Source organism: Buteo buteo, chromosome 20 (genome assembly GCF_964188355.1).
Source record: "Buteo buteo chromosome 20, bButBut1.hap1.1, whole genome shotgun sequence".
Taxonomy (NCBI): Eukaryota; Metazoa; Chordata; class Aves; order Accipitriformes; family Accipitridae; genus Buteo; species Buteo buteo.
In genome coordinates this window covers 8,362,441-8,389,599 of record NC_134190.1, presented here as the reverse complement: position 1 = coordinate 8,389,599, position 27,159 = coordinate 8,362,441, and the positions used below count along the sequence as shown (strand labels likewise).

Here is a 27,159-nt window from a genome sequence, read left to right as displayed (position 1 = left end):
ACAGGAGGTTGCACTAGAGACAACCTGAGGTCCCTTCCCACCTCACTGATTCTATCACTTTTCCCTTGGTTTCAGGAAAAAAGGTTTCATTTATGGTGGGGTTTTTTTTCCCATTCAAATTGTTTGGATGACAGTGCAAAATGGTCTACTCCGGTAATCCTCCAAAAGACAAATCTTGGATGACATCAAGATCGTCATGTAGTATGTCCTTAAAAGTGCTGCATTGTTAATTTTCTTTAACTTAAGTTGCCTTTATATTTCAAGCTGTTATTAATGAAAATGTATGCATGCAATAGGAGATCATTAGGGCATTAAACTGACAAGGGTTCTTTAGCTTAGTGTTTGTTTTTTTAATGTAAAGAACTTGTGTAGTAGTCTTATTTTCAGAATGTTTCTGTCTACTGTTTTAAGTTAAAACAATGTTCATCCTGCGTGTTTGTTAAGTGTACTAAGAAATTATCTCATAAAAGTTGTTTTTAATGGACATAGTCAAAAAAAGGAAAGAATGGGCTACCATAAAACAACAAGGAGAAAAAAAACAACCCCTGCTTTGGAATGTTCTTCTAAGATACACTGTGTAATGCATTTTAAACCAGAATTGACAAAATGTTTGTGAAAGTGAACAGCAGGGAATATTTCTATGCTCAGCATATCTGTCAAACGCAGATATGTGTGCACACATTTTTTATAACAGCCTTCTATTCATTAACAACATTTGTATATTTACAATTTGCTTTATAGAACTGTTCAGTGTTTGCCAGAGTTTTCTGCTGGACTGGAATTACTGAGCAGGTATGACCTTTCATTTCTTTGTTAGTGTCTGCTTCCTATAATTTCAGAAATAACTTTATTAGGTTAAGAAAATGAGAAGAAAAATCAAGGTGTCACAAATTCTGCAGTTGGTAGAGTGGGGGTGGTTACCAAATGATAAATATGCTTAAAGCTTGCCTAATCCTGAAATGCTGTCATATTAATGAAACAGAAGTTCTGGAGGAAAAGCAACATTTGAAAGATTACATTAGTTCATGGTCTAATGCACAGGGATGAAGGAGATCAGCACTGAGGCCCAGCCTGTGGTTTAAATTTGATGTTTTATAACTTGTACATATTTGATATGATTTCATTCTGGTATAATAGAGACAGTATGCCTGTCACTGCCATGAAGAGAAAGTGTATTCCATGTGTATTTAATCACATTTTTTCTGAGTAACAGAAGCTATCTGCATTACAAATTTCCTTTGTATTTTTATCTTTTAAAAAAATCTCTTTTTTTTTTTTTTTTTTTAGGGGGGGAGGTGTGTGATTACAATCTTGTTAATTTTTTTTCATTTTCTTAATGAAATTGTGTTCCAAGTAGTGCTTAAGGCTTTCATGTGTAGTCTTATAAATATTGCTGGGTCCATTTAGCTCTTAATGTAAGCTAGCAGGTTAAAAAACATGAATCGCTTTTTCTTTGAAATAAATTATTTCTTACTGTATACTTGTCTTGGTAGAACAGTAAATACCAGAAGGAACTGTACAGCTTTTTAAACTGTTACTTCTGGTAGTCCCTGTAAATATAAGCACAGTGGCATCCATAAAATCCTCTTCCTTTGTAAGGGGAACATAGTAAGAATACTAATTTATCTTTCTTCTCTTCAGATATGAAAATGCTTGGGCTGCCCTTCACAAAGGAGCCAAAGATTGTGCAAAAGCTGGAGAGGTAGGAAAAAATACCAATGACACATTTGTAATACTTTTAAATGTATAAATAATTTTAAACTAAAATTTTTAGTACCAGCATACTGGGTTGACCCTGACCACTAGGTAAGCACCCACACAGCCTTGTTCACTCCCCTACCAGTTGGACAGAGGAAAGAACAGGAAGAAAAATGAGAGAAGTCATGGTTCAAGTTATTAATTGAAGGACAGAGGAAAAACAAGTGATGCAAAAGCAGTCACTCATAACCTCCCACAAGCAGACCAATGCCCAGCCAGTCTCAGAGCAATGGTTACCTTGGAAGACCAAACCCTTAATTTTTATTCTTGAGCGTGTTGTTACATGGTATGAAATATCCCTTTGGCCAACAGTCAACTGTTGTGGCTGTGTCCCTTCCCAACTTCTTGCCTACTTGCTGCAGGAGGAGCAGGGGTGAGTGGGGAAGAGAGAAAGCCTTGACACTGTACAACCACTGTTCAGAAATATCCAAAAACATTGGTGTGTTATCAACACTGTTTTGGTTGGAAATGCAAGACACAGCACCATATGGGCTGCTATGAAGAAAATTAGCTCCATCCCAGCTGGATCCAGTACAACCAGTATAATGAAAAAGTAATGCTCTGTATTGCTGCTTGGGAAAAATGCCAAGTTGCATTGCCTTTCACTGTGGTTTTAAGACAGTGTTTGACAAGCAGCTGATGAAATGGATCAGAATGTCCAGTTCCTCTTGTTTCTCACAGCTCTTCCAGATTTGATGGTACTCAGCCTACAATTAATATTTTTAAAGGTTTAAACATAGATATTGTAAAAATAGAAATTCTCTGTGATCATGTTTCTCACAAGGTATCATCTGATAAGAATTATCTGAAGTTCATTCTCCTGTTTACTTTCTGATATTTCAATTACTGTAACAAACATCGAGTGTGAGAATTTCCTAGTGCATTTAAAGTACTTTTTAACTGATACATTGACACCCAGAATTTGTCTTCTGTCCTTTGTTCAGATAGTTGCAATCACTACTTGCACTTAAGCAAAAAATATTAATTATATCAGCTTCCTGTTTTTCTATGGGCTATGTTAGGTTAGAGAAGGATATCGAGAAGTACAATTTTATCAGAGTGTGACAAGAAGGTGATGGTAAAAATAAGACATGGCCAGAAGTTCAGGTGGTCAGTTTTTGCACTCTTCTGCCATTGTTTGAAATATTTTAAGTTAGCTAGGAATATTATTTTGAGACTGCCTAAGACATCTTAACATTGCCAATAAATAGCAGTGTAAACAATAAATAGTAATGTAAACAGTAATGTAATGCAAACATTAAATACTGTGATGCAATATAAATGATTGCAGAAATGATGTTGCATGTTACTGCGGTAGCTCTTTAAAAGCAGTGGGGAGGCTGGGAAAGTATAGACTATATTTGGGGTTGAAGCATGTTGGTGGTTAGTATCAGGGTAGGGCTGCCCTCTCCTAGTGGACAGGAAATGGCAAGATTTGACTTGTTTGGCTGAAAAGATTCAGGAAGTATCTGTGCTTTCGTTCTAATTTTGTTCAGTTTTCTTACCCTGAAAGTAAAGTGACCAGTTGTGTGGTTTGTTTCTGGAGTGAAGGGAAGTAAAACTCCCAGTAAGTGCTACCAATGCACTGCTCTGCTGTTCTGGAGGTCTGCACAGACTTTCAATTTCAAACCCTGTTTAAGGGGCAGATAGTGTAAGCTGGGTGGCCACGATGCAGAGCAGGACTGAGTTGTGGGGTTCTCTGTCCTGGCTGAAATCTTCACTTTGGCTGGCTGCATCCTCCCTGACTCTTCTGCTTAATATATTTTGAAGAGGTGTATTTAGGATAAGAAAGATATTATCTTATGTTCTTGCCTAATAGCATGGCCCGCTTTTTCCACCTGTTCCAGTGAAAACCTTCCGTTATTAGAGATTAAGTTCTCTCTGCCAGCTTTGTGTGCTTTGCTGCTCATGATGATTTTTTTTGAGATCTCTTAAGTGACTTGATTACAATTTTGTAATACTTGCAATAGTTTGATTTAAAAACTGTAGTTCTGAAAACCATGTGAGGTTTCATATATATAAAACCTGTGTAACCTTAATCTCACATATTATGGCTGTTTAGGAAAATTAGAACGAAAAACTTCAAAAAAGTCTTTGAAATTTTCCATGAAATTCAGATGTTTACTTTTGGGAGAATCCAAAATATGTATTGCTTGTGGTTTTTTTGTTTGTTTCTTTTTTATAAAAGTAGAAAACAGACAGTTCAATAAAATAAGAATTATGTAAGATACAAGATTGCCTGTACTATATCAGACCTAAAGGTCCACCTGTCCGGTATTCTATTTCTGGTACTGGCCCCCAGGAGATAAGCTACTCATGCTATCTTATTTATAAATGTTGAACAGAGAAAGGAAAGTGAAAATTTCAAGCTTGAATTGCGGCCTACAGTCTTACCATGTTAAATTATAGATGCTAACTACCAGTTCCATCTACAAAATTGTCCTAAAAATACTGCTTTTAGATGATTGTAATTTTAGCTACATACAGCTATCTCTGGGCTGAAATATTTTTCTGGTGTTTGCCCCAATCTCCTGGTGTGTTTTTTGTTTGCTTTACTGATTTAACTGATTAAATCCCATATCTCATTCTCAGAAATAGACTTGGCTTTATTTGAATAAGGATATTGGTCTTCTGAAGTGTTTCATTACTCACTGGGCTTTGGAATAAGTTTTAAAACCTTGTCTGGTAAAACAGGATGGCTTTTTGACAGGGATGGAGGAATTTGGAAATGGGAGAAGTTGTCGTTCTAAACAAATCTGTCTGAGGTGGGTAGAATTGTAAATCTTTGAGAACTTCCTTTGCCCATTTCTCAGATTTTTTCCGTTTCTGCATCTAAATTCTACAAAAACTGAGGAATACAGAATGCAGTTACAGCCATGGGCTGCAGTTGTGTGCAAGAGGAAGAATGGGCAATGGAACTAAGAGCAGGGAAACTATAATTGAATCATCTCAAGTATCATATACAAGGGAAACATGTGTTACCCAAGATCTCTTGATCTTGCTGTTTTTCATAGAATCTGACCTATGTAAATAAAACTTTTAAGCCGCTTATCCATAAAATATTTCCTACATTGATTAGTATATTGAGAAATAACTTTTTATCTTGTTTTGATCAATGCATTTTGATATAAATATTTGATGCTACAGGGGCTTTCTTGATCATGTTGTATATTTACCTGAGAAGTACACAAGTGGCAGTGCTATAAGGTTGCTGTGTTGACCTTACGCTTGCAGATGTGTGAATTAGAAAAATTAGTCAAGATGCTTGTAAATAGGTTCATAAATTTGCAAGTAAAGTAAAGAACCTGTTTGTTTCAGCTGGTGGATAGTGAAGTTGTGATGCTTTCTGCACATTGGGAGAAGAAAAGGAACAGTCTGGTGGAACTACATGATCAGCTCCAACAAATACCTGGGTTTTTAGCAGATCTGGAATGCCTCACGGCAAGCCTAGGTAAGGTTTTCTAGACATAACAAGCATTCAAGTCAGTACAGAGGATTAGACTGAAGTGCAGCTGTCATGAACTTTGCAATTATAAAATTCAATTTTGCTTCCCAAACACATCTTTTCTATTATAAAACAATAGTTCTTAAACTGGTTTTGTAAAAGAGCAAAATTATTAGTGATTGCTCTCCCAGCAGTTAAAACATCGTGTCATTATTTAGAAAAAAATACTGTATGGCAACTGCACATCTTGGTGTGAACAGTTGAAAATTATTATTCTTCAAGTCTTTTAACTTCTTAAAGATTTGTAAGTAGTGTGAACACTCATGCATGTAGTTACTTCTCTTTGATTGAGTCTATGTAATTTCATACAACAATTTGTTTTAAATCATCATTTGATTGGGGGGGCAAGAAATTTACCTGGCTTGGGATGTTTTTCAAGGCAGGAACTTTTTGTTGAGAGTAATTGTTGGTTCCAAAGCTATTTTCCATAGTTTAAGTTAGTGTACAAGGTTAAGCTATTCTGAAGTCATACCCAGCTGGGTGAAACTAGCAATGCTGCATATTAAGGTTATCAAATACTTCATGTTTGTTACATGGGTTCCAATTTTTAGAACTTTACCAAATGTTAACCTGTCGATTTAATTTAAAACATGAAGAGATGAATCCTTTAGTGCACTACTTCTGGAAACTTCTCATACGAAACAGTTGATCCACTGTTGAAAATGAAATTAGGAAAAAAATGTTCTGGCCTTTTAGTCTCTGAAAAGCTCTAGTGTTACTGAGCCTTAAAACAGGGATGCAGCGTTTGACAAGAGCCAAGCCTTTCTGTCAACAGTAGACCTCTTGCTACCTCCATGAAAATCTGTTCAAGTTGCATCAAATTAAAATTTTGAAAAACTGCTTTCTGTGCATGGATTTTAGGAGCCGAGTTCCCCAGGGACGTTGCCTGCAGTATTCCTGCAGCAGCTGGGAAGCATGCAGGAATTGTTTGTGTAATTGCAGGTCTTGTTTTTTGTGGGGTGGGCTGGATTTATGTGCTGGCATCTGATGTTGAGGAAAAGAAGGGTTCTTTTCTGTGTTCAAAGGCTAATTCTCATTCTTCTATGGTCAGTGGATATGCACAAATAGGCTTTTGTTCCTAGGTAAGCTGGTAATAACTTTGCTATTTCTTTCTGAACCAAGGAATATATTTAATTTTTTATTACAATTTTCTTATACCACCTTATTTAGTAAGGCTTTATCATGTGTGGTAACCATTTAATGTTGGCTTTTTGAAAAGCTCAATTATTTTCTAAGGAAATAGCAATTCAAATAATGATGTATTTAAATACTGATTTTAATATCATGCACAAAATGATGCAGTCCACTGGCAGACCAAAGATAAACAATATAATAAAACCTAGTGGAATTGTCTTTATAGTTCATAACTGCAAATGCTGTAAATCCTGATGAATTGGGGTTACCTTCCCATTCCTAATATAGTTTTATGAACCAGAATTAATCTCATCCTGATTGTAGAATTACTTGGAGAAGGCTCACTGTCTCCAGAATATTTTTGATACTATACCAGCAGGATTTGAGGAAGCATTAACCAGTCTGCTTGGGGAAGCTAATGAGTTTTGAAGTCTACTGCTAAGGTTGTGAGATTTGAACCAAATCTAGCCTCACCTTATGTGTCAGATTTCAAGTAATTCACCTAGAGGTTTTTATTAGTTCCTCCTCACCATTGCGAGTTTTTTGGAATTGTTTTTTTTCTGTTAAGTTATATAGCATATACTTGAAGATAAAGGTATAATTCGTATCAAATTCAACATCTATGCTTCTGGAAGTGATTTACCAGAAATTTGCTGTGATATTCTGCTCACCGTTTTTAGTTTTTATAACTCTGAACTATCTGTTTTTTATAAATGTAAACTGTATTCACTTGTCCAAGAGAGGATTAATACTGTGGCTGTGAATTTTAAATATGGGTGAAACATTCTGTAAAAAAAAAAGTGAATATAGAATTTTAAACTGCTGTGTCCTGGGTTGTGCATCCAAGATGTAATTTGGCTAATATTCATAATTTCAGAAAAGTAATAGTTATGTGTTGTGACACGATACGCTTCTAATAAATATATTAATGCTTTTATTTTGAAAGTAGATAGGGAACCCTGGCTGCTTTTGATAAAAGAAATTTCAGATAAAGGGAATGAGCCTTTTTAGTGACCTAAATTGGTATGAGTCATGTACAGATTCTTTAGCTTTTGCTGTGTATTACAAGACACATTTTCGTTAGCACTTTTATAAATAAAGTCCTTTAACTTAGGTACTCACATTATCAGTCATCCCTCACTTCAAGGAAAAAGTCTGTGTCTCCATTTGATAAATTTATTGTATTATGCAATGTCTTGTAGCTTCTGTTGAAAACCTTGAAGAAAAAATTACTCTCATGTACAAGTGAAAAGGACAGTTATTGCCCTTTCAAAGTCCAGAATTTGAATCATCACTTAAGCCAATTTTTATTTGAGATGTTGTAGAAAATACCCGCTTGCCAATATCTGACATACTTGCCTTAATATGAAATATGCTTCATGTTTGAGCAGGGGCATTTTGCTCAAATATCTGTTTTGATTTCAGCAAATCAAGGCACCCAAACCTTGATCCAAGTCAAATTTTCACTACTCTTTTTTTTAAACATCTAATGTTAAGCATCTACTTGATAGTGGTTTCAGAAAGGCTGATCACGAACATAGGTGGCAGATCCAATGTAGGGTGATAGTATTTAGACTGGTGAGACTGGGAAGAAAATAAGGCTGGGTATATATTCACAGGGATAAAAGCCATTGCTTCGTAATCTTTAATAAATATTTTTTTCCAGGTATGGATAAGATGAATGTGTAAATCCATTAGGGAAACAGAAACTTTTCTCACTGCTTAGGGGAAGTATCCTTGTTTATATCTTGAGAAGAAGGACATGCTTTATTTTCAGATTGTGTATCAGGTATGAAGGTTGTTGTTTTCTAGCTTTGCAAAATCCAATCCAATTTGTTCGGAGAAGCACAAGTGTTTTGCATAAAAGAGAAGAAAGAAAGGCCATGTACCCTTTGTTTCAGAAAGGGGATTAAAGTCTTCTTAATGGCCTCTTCATACATTAGGGAAATGTAGTAAAACTTGTGAAATATAAGGTCACAGTGATTATAATACCTTTTTCATTAAATACAAGATTTTGATTTTGGTAACATTTTAGCTACTTTAAGAACTTAATACCCCATGTTTTGGGTACTTGTTTTGCAGCAAAAAAGGTATGTTTTAATGCAATATACTTATTTTTTTTTAATTCTTGATAAAAATGCCAAAGATTTTTCCAGTTAGAATACTGCAATATACTTCCAGCAACATCTTGTATTTTGAGATTATAGAATTTAATTTTTGCTCATTTCATCAGTTTGTAGATAGCCTCTAAAGCAGTACTTCTATAGGAGGAAAAAGTGTAGTGAGTAACAACCCACAGACTTACTTCTTTGGGCAAGGCATGAGTATCTTTGGGGAAGATAAGTCATTAGTTTACTATTATCTATTTATTAATTGTGGCTTATGTCAGGATTTAGATACTAGTAGGTATGGGTCAAGTAAAAGGGAATTTAAGACCAGACAATATATCAATCAAGATTTTTCACAGAGCTGGCATTTGAACTTGGACTTTTGAATTGTGTTTGGTTACTTAAATAACAGTTTCTTTTTCATTCACATCTAGCAGTTGATAGCTCTTGAAAAAGAGCTGGAAAATGTTTTGTAATGCAGAAATCTAGAACACACATGCCATGAGAAGACTCTAGTTTTTAGTGTTGTTGTTTTTTTTTTACTTAAAAATTATTTTTAAAGTTAGGAGAGCTGTAAAAACTTCTACTGTAAATGAGTAATAATTTGCAGTTGGGAAGATGGTTAAAGAAAACAATATTTTATTTATAATTAATTAGAACAGTTTTTCTAACTGGTTGACCAGTTGTTTAAAAACTACTGATACTTTTTTTGCTTTTGTGAGTTTTTTGTTTGAGATGAAACAGCATTTAGCTTTTACTGAGAAAGTCAGGGAAAATATTGGGGGGGTGTAGGTAAAACCAGGGAATTTGAATAATATAGTGTAATGATACCTATGTTCAACAGGGAGTTTTTCATAGGCTCCAGGGCAGAATGCTTCAGTGGAGAGGGTTGTTGTGTAAGGTAGAGGTATATATGTATAAAAGGCATATAGTTTGGTGTTGTAAACTTGGAAATGTCTGTGGCTTGAATGCAGAAGGAAAAACATCCTAGTATTCTTGCTCTGTAGTTTCAGCCAAGAAGCTACTTCAGGTTCATGTGAATGGTATGATTCTAGCTGGGTTTAAGATCTTTTCTTTAAAAACAAATTAAAATCAGCACTAGTAGAACTGTAATTATGTAAAGAATTTTTTAAAGTGTTGCAGCCGAATTGAGCTCTTTCTGCACATACATGTCTTTCACTGCTCGTATTATTTTAAGCTTAGTAATCTGTGTCCCTGTCTGACCTAGAGGTAGAGAGAATTTCTTTGATGTAATTGTTTCCATCCTTTCGGTTTTCTGCCTTTTTGTCTTTTAGTCAGAAAACAAATGAACTTTGTAAAAATTTCTTTCATATTCCTTGGTGGCTCCTGTTGTTTTGGTGGCTGGGACAGTGCAGGCAGGCTGCACTTATAGTAGGAAAAACTGAAAACTAATATTTTCTGATGTATAGCTGTCATGTAGCTTTTCTAACAATTTTTGTACTACTGCAGAACTATAGGTTACATAGGTTTCAGTTAAAAGAAATTTTATGTGGTAAATTTAAATTAGTTAAACTTTAGAAGGAAAGTGTTGTCAGGAACAAAATTGTTTTTTGCAATTCCTGAGTTCTAGATAAATACTTTAATACCTGAGTAGCTGCTAAACAGTGTACACTGATGGAAGATAATTCAATCTAATGTCATCTGATCAAGCATTAACATACTTTAAAAAAATGAAAACTAAGAAGTAAAACTTGTAATGGTGATATACCTGTGATAGTGTAAGAAATACAGGTCAAACTAATAAATTGGAATGATGTCATCTGACTTTTTTCAACTATCTAATAAAAAATATTGTGTCTGCCAAGTGTGACGTATTACTATACAGGAAAATTCTTAATCGAAAGGTACAATGAATTTTTTCCAGCCTTCTTAAAAATACTAAGAGGAGGAGATGTTTTTCTGCTTCATAGCAATGTTGTTTCAGAGTGAGGTAGTGATTGTTGCCTGACCACTTGGTTGTGGGATTTCTTGAAGAGCTGGAGAAGTAGTAGTAGTCTTGCAGGTATTCTTTAGAACATTAGCTGGCTTTCTGGGATAGATTCATTCTAGGTGCCACTGTGAACTATAAACTGGAAATTAATTTCTAGATTTCATATTTTTGCTAGATACCTTTATAAAAGTATGAGATTATTTATCTGTGAATATAGATAAGAGCTGTTCAAAGCATCATGGCTTAAGTTTCAAATTAATTAAATATGTAGCTTTTTTTTGAACTTCCTTTTGATGCACAGCATGTACATTCTCAGCTAGTCTTCAATTTTTTTTTTGTGAAAAGCAACTAAGTTTTCTTTCACTTCAGAAGGAAACATTCTGAAACCTGTGTTGCAGTGAAGTGGGATTGTTGTCTTCTGGAGACATCTTAAATGTTCATTCCTTTTCTTCAGGATCACAGTGTTTTCTGCAGTTGCCACTAGAGGCTGCTCAAATGCTAGTGCAAGGAATCAGTTGCCCTCTAGAATTCACTTTTCTTCATCCTCTTTATTTTCCTGTTCTTTGTTGTCTTTTAATATTAATTCAATAACAAGTACAGCAAAGCAGGTGGTGGGTTTTTTTAAGTGGAAAAACCACTGGTTGATAGGTACCTTATTAAATTATCTTGAGCTCTGCTGTGTTTGTGAATTTTGCAGATTAATAAATGAGCAATCATTCTGAAAAGCAAGTTAGCATAATGCAGACATTTGGATTTTAATGCACTCAGAAAAGTCCATTTCTTAAGCAAAAAGGGACCACCAGTCGTAATTGTAGTCATGATATTGCCCTTCTAATAGATCCGGATTTTGTGAGAGGAAGCTGAGTGTGTGGTAAATAACGCACATTCCACAGCACAATCTGTAGAACTGAAGACTTTTTTTTTTTTTTTCCCCCTCAAACTTGTTTCCACATTGTCAACTTCCTTTCACTGCTGCAAGTGATCTGTATACAGATAAATAATTTAAGGACATCTGATTATATGATTCATGTTTCCCTTTCTGACTGTTGTGGAGCAGTATCTTACTTGTTAGGGACTTAAAAATCTTACTAAGTAATTGGCTCTGAATATATGACTCTGCATGCTAGGAAATTTGTTTATGAGGTCTTAACTTTTGCTTTTCTTAGAGGGACCACTAGGATAGCAATTTCTAATTGAGTAATGGCTAAGAAAGTTGAAATTTTGTACACTCCAGGATATGCTCCAAGTAGAATGGCCAAACCAGAACTGAAGATTGACTGATGCCTTCAGCTTGCTATTTCCTCCTTTTGAGCATCCAAAACACATTAACTTTAAATCACTTTTTTCTACCTTGAACTTAATAGTTACTGTCTTGTTTTATGAAGATTGCTTCTGTCTGTTACAGGCAAAAGTGAAACAGCCATTTGCCAAAACTCAGAGTTGCTTTAGGTTTTCTGCTATTTCATTCCTTCATCTGTGTAGTTCTTTGCATCAACAATCAAGTTCATGCACTGCAACGGATTAGTGTATCTGTCTCTGAACTGCAAAATCCCTTCTATTCTTTGGTTGCTGTTTTGTTTGTAAAAATGTGATTTATCCTTCCTCCTGCAATTTACTTTCCCTGTGGCATAGAAGAAGTCCTGACAAAAGGGTGAATAATAGTCCTGTATTCACACAGCTCCATCCCAGAGTGACTAGCTGGTTAGAGTTTGGGGAAAATAGTTTTTTCCACTTTGGGATCCCAAGGAGGGCCATGGAGTTCAGCATTAATCACCCACAGGGAGAGTGATCCTTTGATACAAGATTCACATGAGATAATTCAGGTCAGAAGGGACCTCAGGAGTTCGTTAGTCCAAATTTCTGCTCAAAACAGGGTGAGCTATGGGATAAGATCAGGTTTCTCAGCACTTTTCATAGGCATGATCTCTTTTAGCTTGAGACTCTGAACAATTATGGTTAAAGAGTTGATTAAGAGGTTTTGTGTGTTTTTAAGTGCATGGGTATGTAAAATAACTAAATCTAGAGATTCACCTATCAGTAAAGGGTCTGTCTTGAGAGTAAACTTTCAAAGTCTGTATTCTTTTATATTATCACAAGGTCATGTGAGAGTTAAAATTCTCCCACTATGCTTTACTTTCACTTCATTTGAATAATTTAAGATTAGTACTGGTCTTGGTCAGCACACTTTTGTTCCTCAGATTGATACCAGGCAGGAAGGGGTAAACTGACAGCCCAAGAAACAAAATTAAATTATAGGTTCTGGATGCTTCTGAAATACAGATCACAAGCCTGTGAGACCAAGATGCTGGGGCAAATACAGTGGTTCAGTGTCTTACTACAAAGGGAACTTCAGATAGATCTCTCTTAACACAGCTCTGCTGTCACTCTTTAGTATTTGTTTTTCTGAGCTGTTTATATATGTGTAATTATTACCATGTTAATTACGTACCTTTATGAATTCCTGTTTCTGTTCAGTTGAGTTGTCCATCTGTTGATACAATTTGATATTCATATAAGTATTTCTTATAGCCCAGCTAGAGGCAAAGTTTGAGGAAATGGAGAATCATCTATTGTGTCTTGAGGACTTATGTGAACAGTGTGAGTTGGAAAGATACAAATGTATGCAGACATTACAGCTGGAAAACTACAAGAAAACAAAAAGGTAAATAAAACAATTGCTATAAATATAAATTAGCATAAAATATAAGCCTTTTGTTATTATTATTTTTTCCCTGTATATAATATAACCCCTTTTATTTTCATCTTTTAACGAAACAGTAATCTTTGACAGGAAGTTGCAAATTTGTAATAGATTCAATAAGTGTTGGTCTAACTCTTGGTGATGAACAATGAGTGTGTGTATTTGGAAAATTATCACTACGTTGTTGTTAAGATTAAGTTGTGCTTATTATTCTTTACAAACAATTGGATAAGGGCTATTGTTAATAAGCACTGATAAGTTGTTTCTTTTAATACCTTGCCCTGTTTTTTTAATTTCTTTTTTTTTTTCCCATGTATTGTAACCTGTAAAGTTAGGAACTGTATTTTCCTCTTACCTTCTTTTCAGTTCTATCCTATCCTGTTCTATGAGTACCTTTCACTCTGTATGTTAGGTATTACTCTCCTGCCATTCTCTTACTTGCAAAGGCAAGTTTACCTAAAGATAAAGGAGTAAGAGATAAACGTTAAGAGCTTAAATAACTTAAATCTTGACTTTTTTGGTTTTGTTACTGACAGTGCCAAAAATAACCTTACTGAAGGAGATAAGAAAAGCAGTATTAAGTCTGTTCTGTAAATGAAGACATGTGGAGTTAAATTGAAGCAATTTGTCAAAGTCTCTGACAGCCTGTGTTAGGGAGTGGTGATGCTGGTAGTTAGGGATGCTGACAGACCCGGAGCCAGCACTGACATGGGGATAACGAGGTTACTTGATCTGTCAAACCTGGTGTCCTCCTGTTAGCCAGGGGAAGCACCCTGGCACCCTCCACACTTCTCTTGATTGTGGAAGCAAGTTCGACTCATGTGGTATGGTCAGAACAACTGGTTTGGTTTATGGTCCTAATTAGGATGTGGTGATCAAGGGCAGGGCTGTGCCAGACAGCACTTGTCACATTTTGCATAGCTTATCTGATTTCCTCTTTCTTGACCCTCCTTTTGCCACTCTTGTACCTATTTTTCTTTTTTCTTTTTTTTTAAATTCCAGTGTCCTCCCAAATAAACTATCCACCCCTAGTTACTTTTTCCCTGTTGGTCCTGGTTTTACTACTCAAATTTGGTATTTCTGATGCCATTATCTAGGGAATCTTGGCCTTCTGTGGTGTTACAGATAAGGTTACTGAAGTACTGCTGGCATTGCAAGTTCTGCCTCCCAGAAGGTGCCTGATACCTTAAAGATCCCCCTTCAATTTTCTGTGAAGTTTGGCTGTTTCTAACTTAAATTCCCTTTAACCAGCTGTGAAATCCAACCATCCCTCATGGTGCTATCTGTAGCTTTTTTCAGCTTCTTGCTATGTTACCTGTCACATCCAGCAATTTCTCATGTCAATTTTTCCTGTTGTGTCCTTTAGTTTTTCACATCCTGTTCAGTTAGCTTAACCTCAGGCCAGGGCCTCGGCAGTGGTCTTGTCGTTTTCCTGCAACCTGGATTTTCTTTTTCCCCAGGCAGGGCAACACCATTTTCTCTCTCTCCAGGAAGAGTCAACAGTAGTCAGTATGGCTGAATATTCACTTGTTCTGATCTATTTAAATAATTAAATATTTAATGGTAATAATTTCAAAATTCTAAATATGTGCTATTTAACAAAATAACACAAAAATTTAAAAAGTGCATGAAGCAACAGATTTGTACCCCCTAAAATATAGTAATCTTTCTGTAGTTTTCTGAGTTTTGTTTGTTCTCTAAGCTGTCCTTGCTCCCTCTCCCCCTCCGCTTGCCTCTGCTTTCAACGTCAAAATAGTGTTAAACTGTTGCCTACTTTGTTTAGCAGCATCTAATCAGTTCTATATATAGAATGCTAAGCAAACTACTTAACCTAATTATAAGCTGATTACATTTGGTCAGATCTAGACAAAACAGGAAAAATGCAGGTAATTTCTGGTTGATCATTACCACTGTACTTATTTAGGTAAAAAATTAACTGCTAGGTCGTTACTAGAAGGACTCTTGCCAATGTAGATACCTGAAGAACGAACAGCCAGTTAACTTAATGTGAGTGTGATTTGTTATGTATGTTTGGAACTCATATCCTATCTTCCTCTCTTTAGTGTTTGGGGTTTTTACTGTGATACCGGCTACTGAAAAAATCAAGCGGGGGTTCAGGAGTCTATGCTCTCTCTTTAACACGTGAATTATTTTCAGGGAGTGAGTGGTTTTGTGTTAAAAAAAAAAAAAAAAAAATAATCCTGTGTTTTGACAATATAGGGATGAAAGAAGAGATGAAAACAAACTGTAGAAACTGTGGTTATTTTAAGCATGTTACAAAAAGTAATTTTATTGTAAAGTCACTGTAGAGCTTAGGCTAGAAGCTCACAGATTTCAAGTCTTTTGAAAAATCTTCCTGTGTGAAAGATTTAGAAGAAAGTGCTTTAGGTCAACATTAAACTTTTGAAATGCAGCTTATGGTAACTATGGGAACTGATTTTCAGAAATAGGTCTCCCTATTAAATAGACCAACTTTATTTCAGTTCAAACAGATCAATTTTTTCTCTTTTGTCATTGTGTTGAGTACTAGTTACAAAGTAGATTCATCAATCCAATGTATTTTCCACAATATATTTTAAAGCCCAGTGTTTTGGGGGATTGATTGTTTTTCTGTGTATGTATCTCTGGATTTTTAATATTCTCTTTTTTGTTTTTTAAATCCACTGATCAGGGTACCAGTATTGTTGGATGAAGTCTAGATTCACCCTTGTTTTCTCTAGTTAGTCTTGCTGCAATTGTTTGCATGTATGTTAACATGAAACCATGCCATTTTGTTTCCTGTCCTTTTCTTAATCAAGCACAATTCTTCTTCCTTTCATCCTCCTACTGAGGATGTACTGCTTCTGACTGCAGAAGGCTCCTTGTTTCCCTCCAGTCTCCAACAGCAGTTCTTGCATTCCCAAGGAAGTGCACTGTGTCCTTTAGGAAGCACCATCAAAAGCTCATTTCTGTGCCAATTTTTATGTGCACCGAATTGCAGGCTTATGGTATAAGATAAAATGTTTCTGTCCTGAAGCTGTACTTCCTATGAAGCTCTTAGTACCATTTGTATCCATTTCAGACTGATCACCATTTTTTGAAAAATAGAAACACCTGGTTGTTTTATCAATTAAAAGGACCTGCCCAGCTGCAACATTTTGTAGGAATACATTGGAGATAGCAAAGAGTCCTTGTCACTGGAAATGAGTCAATACATTTTACTGTGTCTCATTTGACTTTACACATAGTTGTCTGAATTTTAATTTTTTTACAATGTCTTGGTTAAGGATCCTTTCTGTTTTTCAGTACTTGTCTGCTTTGAGAACAGACATAGAAGGAAAATGAATGAAGAAATCTAAAATTCTGAATCTGAAGTATACCCTGATGCTAGGGTATACTTCAACAGGTGAATGTTCAGTAATATTGCAAACCTTAGTGGTACCAATTTTTTTCCTTTCTGGTGAGATTTAAAGAAATGCTTTACCTGAAGAGAAAATATGTTCTTAAAATGTATATTTACTCCCAATTTTGTAATTTAAAGGTTTATTTGTTGTCAAATAATGTGAAACCCCTATGCTTTGGTAATTAGTACAGTAGATGAGGAGTTGGACAGATTGTCATAATTCTTGTTAGATGCATTGCCATGCCATGATGGTGGTTTTATGCTTCTGGAAGAGAGTAATGTTTGATTCACTTTCTCATTCAGAAGGGTATAAAATTGTATCTTGTAGGTTAGAGATGAGTATGTGAGAAAATGTCTTAAGTTACCACTGTTTATTTCTTCTGTATGGTCTCATGTTGGTTTTATCTCTCTTTCTATTTGCTTTGGGAACATAAGGGACAGTAAGGATTGTTGCAGTTACAGTGGCTTACGTTAGGCCTGACCAACATAAACACTCAAAAAGTAAATACAAAAAACTTCTTTAGACAATTAAGACTAGTCTGCTTTTTCAAAAAGTTCCTCTAACTTAGGCCAATTAATGGTTATTTACTCACTAACATACAAAAAATTATTTTTTTTGCTATGTTTTGCTTTCAAATACTATCTTTACCTCCTGCAGCATCACTGTAAAAAGCTGCCCTTTTTTTTGTGATCTTGTTTGACCTAAATTAATTATGTTTTTTACCAAGGGCAAAAGAGAGAAGATGGAATTGCCTAATACACTGCCATGCAATATCGTGTTGCCTAAAAGAAGACTTCTGTGTCTAGATCTTGTTTAGATCCCATAGCATTCCCCAGGTGATAAGCTAGAACAGTACTCTGTACAGTATATCATTTTCAGTGATGAATTTAAATTCATAAATTTCATAACCCTTTTAAGCTTTACATGTAATTTAACAAATTAACTTTTGATATGTAAAAAATATACCATTGTTGCAAATGTTTCAATCAAGTATATTTTTTCCTTCCAACATTAAATGTGCAGTGAATTACTTCTAAGACTCTAGCTATAAGTTTCATAGTTCTCATCAAAATTTTCATCAAAGTAAGGTTTCATGCCATATTCTTCTTGATCAGTCTTCTGGTGGTATAGATTTTCAGCTGCTATACCTCTGTGTACCTGGGTACATAAATAATGATTTTGCAAGGGTGGATCCAGAACTTTTATTAGCTTCAGGACAGCTTTTATGGTAGATGTGCGGTGGATGACTGGCTTTGAGTTTTCATTAGTCATTAATTGTCTGGCTGTAAGTTTCTGTGCTCAAAGCAGAGTTCAGATTGCGGAGGTCTTTTCCATCCTGCTGTTCATGAGCTTGCTTACAGCAGAATCAGTAGCAAGTGTTTTCATGGTGATAACTGGCTGGAATTAATTTTATGGCCATCAGTTATTGCACTTCTTTGGACAGACACATGGAATGAGAATTTCTGTTGATCCTGAAAAACTGGGCTTGCACAAGCTTTGGAAAAGTTCCCTTGGTAATTGTGCTTCCTTTTGTGTAATTTTAGGGCTCTGAACTTTCTTTGTTTGCGAGAACACTTGCAGTACAGTATTTTGCATGCATCAAACCCGGAGGAGCATGCTGCTTCATTATTAGTGAATGTTACTCCTGTCAGTGCTCCAAGTATTTCAAAACATTGGGCAAGACTGAATACATAGCAGATCAAAGATTGTAGGGGTTTTGGCAGTTTTTATATTATTTGCAAGTGTGAATGTGCAGTATAATTTCTGTCACTTTTCAGTTGATTTAATTTTGCCCTTTTGTGGTGGTCTTTGCTTGATGCAGAGAGGCAATGACATTGTTATGAAGAGGTTTGTAGCGTACCTTCTCCTTATAGTTTTGTTTTCTTTTGAATAGGCATATTAAAGATTTTTTTCTTTGTTAGCTTTTGTGACCTGCGATTAAAGGCTGAATGTTTGTGTTAGATCCTCTGCATCTTACAACACCTTTTACTAATGTTTTCTAGAAAATGTTAAACATTATGTCAATCCTGCATAACTTTTCTCTACCTTTGTAGTGCTGGTTACTGGGCATAATCTGCAAATCCTGTCAATCTGTTAGGACCAGGCATTCTTTGTCCAGACTTATTGTACCAATAATAGAAACAGATGGTTTAGGACTGCCTTAATCATTGTTTTGTACTCTCCCTCACCTCAGAACTGCATTATTTATCAAAGTAATTCATTCATTGTGGCTAGTGGCAGAACAGGGCTTAGGTGTTTGTCATAACCACAGTAAAATCCATTCTCTGCTTTTGAGCAAGGTATTGTGCCTCCTGATAAATTTTGTCTGTCTTTCACTATGAATTATTTTCCTGAGATCTTCAATAATTCCTTTTCACTTACATCCAAAAGCAATTTGTTTAAAAATTGTTCAGAAAAATGTGTTAAATGCATTTATTGACAACACCTCTGTGAGAGAGATTTTACATTCCTGTATCAAAGGTATGTGTTGAGGATGCCTGAAGTGGTACAAGTTTTAACTACAATCTGCCACAATTGCATTCATGCTGTGTGGAACCACATTCAGCATTTTAGGTAAAGAATGCATATGGGGTTACAGGCTTTTTTTACTACTTTGTTTTTGTGGACTTGTGGCATATTATATGTCACTTAGTGAATAAAGTTTGGCCAGTTTTTGAATACTGTGATTTTTTTTCTTTTAATGCTTATGAAGAAATTGACGGCCGAGTTAAAAGAAGGTCTGGATTTTATTGTGTGGCTATTTACCAAAAACAGGTTGGCAGGAACCCTTTTTCTTTCTAGGAAAGACTAAAGATGGTGGAGCTGGTGGTGGAATTGTTTCTACCTTCTCTTAAATTTCTTCCCTCAAATTTCAGCTTTAAATTTTGATTCCTAAACTTTTGGTTGTATGATAACAACAAACTGTGCTGATACATGCATCTTTTAGTGATCCAATGATAACATTGCATACTAAGATAAAAGTTCAAAAAAATTTAAATTTAAAAACTGTCCCCTTTTGTTAGCAACAGGATGAAAGCAAAAAAGTAAAAACTAGTTCCTGTGCAAAATCTTACATCTGGAGGCATTTGCTTTTAGAGGAAGCTAAGAATTTATTCTGCATTTCAGGTTCCAGTTTGGAATGGCCAATGCTAAATGGCCTGTATCAGTCTCTTAGCAGAGGACAAAACACTTGGTTGCTTTTAATGATTTCAATTCTACCATTTTCTTCTGTTTTTAATGCCATCTCCCTCATTTTTACTGTTCTTTCAAATGATAGCACCTGAAAGGTGACCCCCAATGTTCTTCATCAAGAAAAATATTTGTTTCTTTTTTTGAAACATCCAAAGAGAACTGCTTTCACCGTACCCTGGAACTGCTGATTATGTTAGGGTAGTATTTGTTTTTAGTTGTATTTATTAGCTTGATTACCACTTAATCTTTGCAAATATTGTTACAAAATTTTGCTTTGATCCGTTCCATCTTCTGGAATGAAGTTGATGTAGAAGTTTTGCTGGAAGACACAGAAAGACGTCAGCTACTTTTGTAGCCGCATTTGAGTATGGAAACAAAAACATCTCCATTGCAACTTTATTTAAATTCCTTAGTGCTTTGCTCTTCTGTTTTATTGGCTAAAATTTCATATTTGATGGTGAAGAATCCTGACCTGTCTTCAGTGTTTCTTCAGATAAATAGAAACCTTGCCTGCTGCTTAATTCTAAGAGTACTTTAGTAGTAGTTTTAGATTTTATTGATTTTTTTTTTCATTACTTAAAAGGCCTTTCATTACTTAAGTCTCAAAGGTATTTCAAAGTGGTAGTTGGCCTAAGTGATGTGAAAGGGGTGCTCCAGGAATCTAGGGGAGGGAAAGCATTTTTCTGTCATTGTCATAAGTGCTAATCCTAAGTACACAAAAAAGTACTTGAATTATTTCTGCACACCATGCAAGTGACATAAGTTTTGAGTTCTCAGGTTTTTGGGTTTTACTTCTGATGACTTCCAGAGGAAAGTCCCTCTCATGGCTTTTTAGCTTACTAAAGCCTGAATCAGGCTATGGAAGGAAATAATTTTTATATCATTTTGAAAACTTAACTGTACCAGACATAACAGGTGAAATGCAGTATTTCTCAGGTTTTATTTTGGATCTTGTTAGGTGCCAGAAGTATTTTTAAATTAAATTGCACATAAGCAGCTATATTTGCTTTAAATTGTGAATTTTTGTTTGTAAATCATATTTACAACTCAACATTTATAAACATATTTCATTGTAAAATCTTTCAGATTTAGTCCTCAATTTTTACCATCTATCTGCTGTCTTGAGATTGTCTTTTGTTTATGCATGGGTCTAGTAGTTTGAATTTATTGGCTGTTACTTTCAGAACTAGTGTTACAAAATCATTCCTGACATTCATTTATGACTTTTTTACTTTCTTATCTGCCTACTCTTTTCTTGAAGATAAAATATGGAACTGTCACTTCAGGCTGCTGGCATCATTGTAAAGAATGTGGTGTTTCTGTGGTCTCTAGGTATTTAATTGAATTCTCTTGTATTTTGTTACCTTGGGGTAATTGATCTTAGTGTTACAGCCCTTTGCAAGATACGGTAGAACCTAAGAACTTTGTCTTGCTTTTGTTGAACAAACTAAATTGCCATTGATTTTAGTAACTTAAAGCAGGATGGTTTTGACTCCTCCTCCTGTATTCTTCTTCCTGGATTTATTTTTGTTTATCAGTGATAACCAATATAATCTTCCTCCTAGTGTCCATCTCTTCTTCCCAGTGAATAAAGTAAGGTTAACCCAATAGTGCAATGAAAAGCCTGAGGAGAATGGGAAGGTAATTGGGAATTTGATTTTGCCTTCTAATTATTCATGTAAGTTCTGGTCATGTCAGTTACTCTGTGGGACTAGTTATAGATTGTAGACAGTTTGTTTCACCTGTTGTCTCCAAAATTATATTTTCTCTCCACAACCCTGAAGCTCAACTTTTCTGTAAATGAAGAAGTTGAGACCACTGACAACATGATCATCAGAACATTCCGGGTAACTTAAAAGTAATAATTCAAAAGACACATACAGTCTCAACAGACCTTCAAGGCACTACAGTTTTAATTCACTTCAGAATTCATGGTACTTCTTGCAAATAAAAAATTGTATAAAAGGTATGCTTCAGACTAAAATGGACTATTGTATTTTTACCAATGTCTATATATATGCCTCTCCTCTATACCTGTGGCTTAGGTCTTTTTTGACGGGATGTTTCAGAGAAGTTCTCAATGGCATCTCTTGCATGATTAATTTCTTTAGGTTATTTTGAACCATGAGACATTATCAGCTGTGCCTTTTTAGGCGTGGTACATAGAGGGGTTTATAGTCAGATTTACCTGTGTCCATCATGCTCAGAAGGGGCTGAGAATCTGATTAGTGTGTCTCTCATGCTGGCATTAAATATACCTGAATATCATTGTGCTGACTTAAGTATTATCTTGAAGAAGTAGGCAACCAGGTTTATGCAATTGGGTTTTTGCTGGCAATTGTTGCCCTTTACTTGCTGCTATCATGTTGGTCATTTTCACCTGAGTTCAAGGGGTATAGAATTTCACTAAGCCCCCATCTATTTTATGAAAACAAGCAACTGGAAAAGGAGATGAAAATTATTGCCTATATGTGTGGCTGAACAGTTTTCATGGGCATAACTACAGTGTAAATGGAGCCTGTACAGCCTCTTGCCTCTCACGAAAGAAGCTGAGCTTCTGAAGTTGCACAACACACAGGGGAAAATTACTTTTAAAGTGCCTCCATGCCTTTATAGTCTGATTATTTTAGCCTTTAGCCTGTTATTTTAGCCTTTTTTTCTTGCTCAGTGGTACTAAAATTCATCTTTCACCAAGAGGAAATATTTATGTTACATTATAATACAACTATTAATTAAGTCCTTTCTTCTGAAAGCTTACTGTTAGCTGTAAAAAAGTAAAGAATATTCTTATTTGTGTAACTAGTCAGATTTGTTGGCACTAACCTAAAATTTAGTAGCTAAAGTAAAAGAGCATATAGTCAGATGCCAAATAGGTTGTATTGATTAGTGGTCAGACTCAGCATGAGAGTTCCTTTAATCCTGGATAGATGCTGAGCAGCCCACACTGGGCTTCAGGAGCCTTCATGTGTAGCAAGAGGGCAAGGCAGGTGTGTGTTTTCTTTCTAATAATAATGGAAACGTTTATCTCATCTGTCTGTGAAGTGCATGAATTTTTTTGGATGAAAACTCTATAAAATCCAGGAGTATTTCTCAGTGGAAAGCTTTCAATTGCCTTAAACTAGTTAGACAAATGGGGTAGAGAGGAAGGCTATCCTTTTCCTGCGGAAAACATGTATAGGGTAATACACTTCTGAGCTGAAGCAGTTGACAGAACTCTTCTGCTGAGATGATTCATTGCACTGCACTTTTGTCTTCCAGTATGATGTTGTTACTAAGCTATCCATCAAAGGCTGAGCTCTGTTGCTGTAGCTTTTGTATAAACCTAATTTGAAAAATCACCTCAAAGAATGCACAATTTAAAGTTAAAAGAAAAACAAATACAAAAATGTAATATATAGTATTGAAGCTGGTAATTTAATATGGCAAGATCTAAAATAATAAGAGGCAGAAGTCCTAGCTACTCATCCAGGCCTACTTCCAGTGCAAGTTTTTCCTCCTGCTTGTCTTTTAACCTCCTTTTGAAGATGACTGTTTTCCAAAACTGTTTTCAGTTTAATCTTCTTCATTTTAATTACTCAAGCTGTTTTTTCTTTTATAGAGTGTCTGTGTTCCAAATACATTGTACTTACATTAAGAAGGAAACTATGTATTTACTTTTGCAGATGATTTTTTGTCTCTAGATTCCTGGAGAGATGTAGGAGGTATCTTCTTCTTGACAGTTTATCAATAAATACAAAAATGTTTATTTACTTACAAAGGGGATGAGAAATGTCACACTTTGTAATACATTTTTGTCTGTACATCCATCTAGAACTTTGTAATTACACATCTAGAAAACGTACTGATACAATCTTCAGCCATCTGGTTTTTTCAGTGTCTTTACAAGTCATAGTCTCCTTTCTACTTTAAGTTTAGTGTCTGGTTCTTACCAAAGCTGCTGATGAACGAGATTTAGGATTAAAATTTTAAAACTTCAAGTTTTTACTTGGATAACTTGATTAAATAAAAAAGAAAAAAATCCTTCATGTTGCTGATGCAGAACATATTTTCAATGAGTGTGTTTTTTAATATATATTTCTAAATATATGTTTTGAGTGTTGTGAGAAACCACAAGATGCAATTGTTTCATTCATGTTGTCTAAAATATAAAGAATCATCAATCTTTGGATCTTAGTTGGTATGAGGATACTAGGTAATGCAGATCCTTAAATTCCAAATCTGTATTTTTACTGTATGCTAATCATAGATATTTTAAATTTTTCAGCGGTATGTGTTAAAAAAAAAAAAGAAAAAAGTGTTGTCAAATATTAATTTCCAACTTTCTTAATGAATGGCAATTACATATATGGATATAGTGACAGCAGCTTAATGCATCAACCCTAAAAATGGATTTTGAAAGGGAGAATTGTGGGGTTTTAGACAAAAGCAATGAATATCACTGTCAGTTGGTTACTGTATTAGCATCTTGTTTGCTAATCTGTTTGAACACAATGAGTAATTTTTTTGTCTTCCCTTTTGGAGATAAGTAGCATAAGACCTCCTGATTCTAGGTGCAAGTAGCGTAGGTTTTTTCCTCTTACTTTCACAAGATGTTTCCTCAGTATGGTTTTGTTTCAGTCTGTGGAAAACAAGCATTTCCTGTGATTGTTGTTTTCTCAATTAGTATGCCATTATTAAAAAATAAGGAGTGCAACTTGTGAGAGTGTTTAAGAATTTTGTAATTATATTTAGAGTATGCAAGGTAGGAAAAATTTATTAGGGTATGAACCTGCAAATCACAGGTGCTGTGAAGTAGCTTGTTCCCTGGTAAAAAAGGGAGAAACTGGCTAGGGAAGGGGATGTTGGAGAAGCAGGAAGGGAAATAGATACTCACAGGAAGTTACAACTAATAGGCTTCTCTACTGTAAATCACACTATACCCTATTTCCTGGTAAAGCACTCATTCTTTCAAAAACCCGTATTTGACATTTGGTGACAAAAGTGGGATGTTCACTGAAAATGTGGAGGTAAACGTATTCTCTTGCTTCTTTTAGAATAGTTTTGTCCTGCTTAGAAATTAAGTTGTTTCAGGCTTGAAACAGTTTTGTTAGTTCTTGATGCAAGAATAAATGCTGTATTGCATCATCTGTTAGGGAGGAGAAGGAGTTATTATGGTATAGCATATGTATTGTGAAACAGTGTGGTAGGTGACTCGGTAATGACTGAAGCATGCTTTAGGCTATGGATAGTGAATAGAAACATTTATCTGGACAACTGTGAGTTCGGTCCTTTTTTAAATTTATTTTTCTTATAATCACTTTTGCTTTCAAAATTCAGAGCCTAACTAGGCAGTCTGCAAGGCACAGACTGAAAAGATGTTCGTTATAAATGAGCATTTTGTAAGGAAAAGGCCAGCATTCTGCCTTATCTAAGCTATTACTTTGATTCTTCTTTAGCCTCTAAATTAATGATAAATCACTACTTTGTAGCAATGGGAAATGGAGCGTTTTGCAGTTTCCTGAAAACCGAGAATATTTCCCTTTAGTTTTATAGCCTTTGCATTCACAATTGCATAACTATGAAAAGTGGAAGGTGGCCTGGTATGAAGGAAAAAATATACTATTGCTGTTGACTTCATTTCTTAGCTTTCTGGTATGTGACTGTTGTGGGTTATCTGTCACTTTCTGTACTTCAAAATCCTCTCCTCTGAGGAATGTCACTGTATGCCTCTGTTGCCTTTAAAGTGTGTTGTAACTGAGTCAGTGGTATTGTCAAATTTTTCTCCTTCACTGTTGCCAAAAGGGTTTTGAATAGCATTGGTGAAAATGGAACACTAATTGTTATTCACTGTGCTATAAATTGGCAAAGCTCTGCTAAGCAGTGGATGTTTTAGTACCTAAAGCCTTAAGAAGTCTTGGTTATTTTTGCAACAGTGTATCTAGAAATTATGTGGCTAGATATAAATGTGCAATATTTTGTGTAATTGTACATGTTTATAAATAAGTGGTAGCCTAATTTCTAAACAGGTTGATAGTGTTTGCTTTAGATAAACACACATAGTAATTTTATCTTTATATGATGATATTCAAATTCTTTGTTTTTTCATCTTTTAATGAGTCTTAAACCATGTAAAATATCTCCTGTTGTTCTAGATGTAGTATTTCTAATAAGATATTTTTTTTTAATTCTGCTTTTCTCCAACAGGAAGGAACTTGAGACCTTCAAAGGTAAAGTCTATTTTTAATTTTCTACTTGAATGTTTGCAAGAATTACAGTAACTCTTATATTAAGTGAAACTAGTAAGGAACTGTTCCAGTACTACATTTGACAATGTTAATTTTGTGCCACCCCAGGAGGCTGTCTATTATTCCATTTACCTGTTCTTGCTACTGGTTTCTTTGGGACAGTCGTAAGTGTAGGAAGAACACAGATGGTTCTGTTGTCTTAGCTAGGTTTCAGAGATTCTGTATCTAATTCAAGCCTTTCTCTTGCTGTTCAGTTTTGGAAGTTAAGGGCTTTGTGTTCAACTAGTTGATGTCTTTTCTAGCATGAATGTGTTTTTGACATGAGTCGCAGGCTGTTACTTGTTAGACTTTTGTCTAGCTATTTCTAGGAAATTTTCACAGTATTATGTTACATCAGACAAATGGAATTTTTGTAGCTCAACTTGTTGGATATACAGGAAGGTATATACAAATATCTGTCCTACATAATATGAAATAGCTAGAAAATCTGTCATGTATTATTGCTTTGTCTGTGGTGCATAGATGAAACACACTACCGTTTTCAGTAAATCTTAAATTCAGGCTTACTCTACCTACTAATTTTAAAGTTTGATCAGCTTGACAATTGCTATTATCTTTTGCTTTGAATAAGGTGTGACTGTGGTTTTGTGACTAGTCTTTATTTATGAGAATGAAGTCAAGTACATTGACTTATGTCAATTAATTGTCTCTTGAAATTGAAAGAAGTGACGGAAATTTCTATCAGCTGCATTCCTCTTTGCCTTTTCAGTTCATTACTCTCATCTTTACATAATGCTAAAAAAGGAAAATAATAAAGCTAACATTAACAGACAAGCAACACAGATTATGTAAAATGTCACTTTATCTGTAGCTTACCATAACAACCCTTTTTTAGATTGATTTGACAGCTTTCAACACAGGCTAGCTCAATACAAAATGAAAGATAATGCTAAGCTCATTCTGTTCCAAAGCAAGGCAGCTACTTCGTAGTACTTGATGCTTGTGAGAATAGTGAATCCTGTTTTTTTTGTTTGTATGGATTAGGCATTTTAAATGAGTTTCTGGAAGCCAGGAGGATGGTTTCCAGAGTTATTTCTCTCTTGGCTTCTTGTTTTTCCAATACAGATTGTAATTTTATTTGACAGTAAGTATTTTACAAAGACAATTATTTTCATGGAAGAGGAAGGTGTTAGCTGTGTGTTG

At 35.1% G+C, this 27,159-nt stretch overlaps 1 protein-coding gene across 2 annotated transcripts in view; it reads left to right on the top strand.

Annotated features, from left to right (window-relative positions):
• DTNBP1 (dystrobrevin binding protein 1) overlaps positions 1-27,159 on the top strand; it is a 69,851-nt gene that overhangs the window by 5,009 nt on the left and 37,683 nt on the right. The window contains exons 3-7 of one of the 2 annotated variants that reach the window (XM_075052295.1): positions 742-792; positions 1,642-1,702; positions 5,077-5,209; positions 12,986-13,118; positions 25,916-25,938. In XM_075052295.1, coding sequence (XP_074908396.1) covers positions 742-792; positions 1,642-1,702; positions 5,077-5,209; positions 12,986-13,118; positions 25,916-25,938 — 401 coding nt within the window. The remainder of the gene's footprint in view (positions 1-741; positions 793-1,641; positions 1,703-5,076; positions 5,210-12,985; positions 13,119-25,915; positions 25,939-27,159) is intronic. The other variant, XM_075052296.1, reaches the window with a different exon arrangement.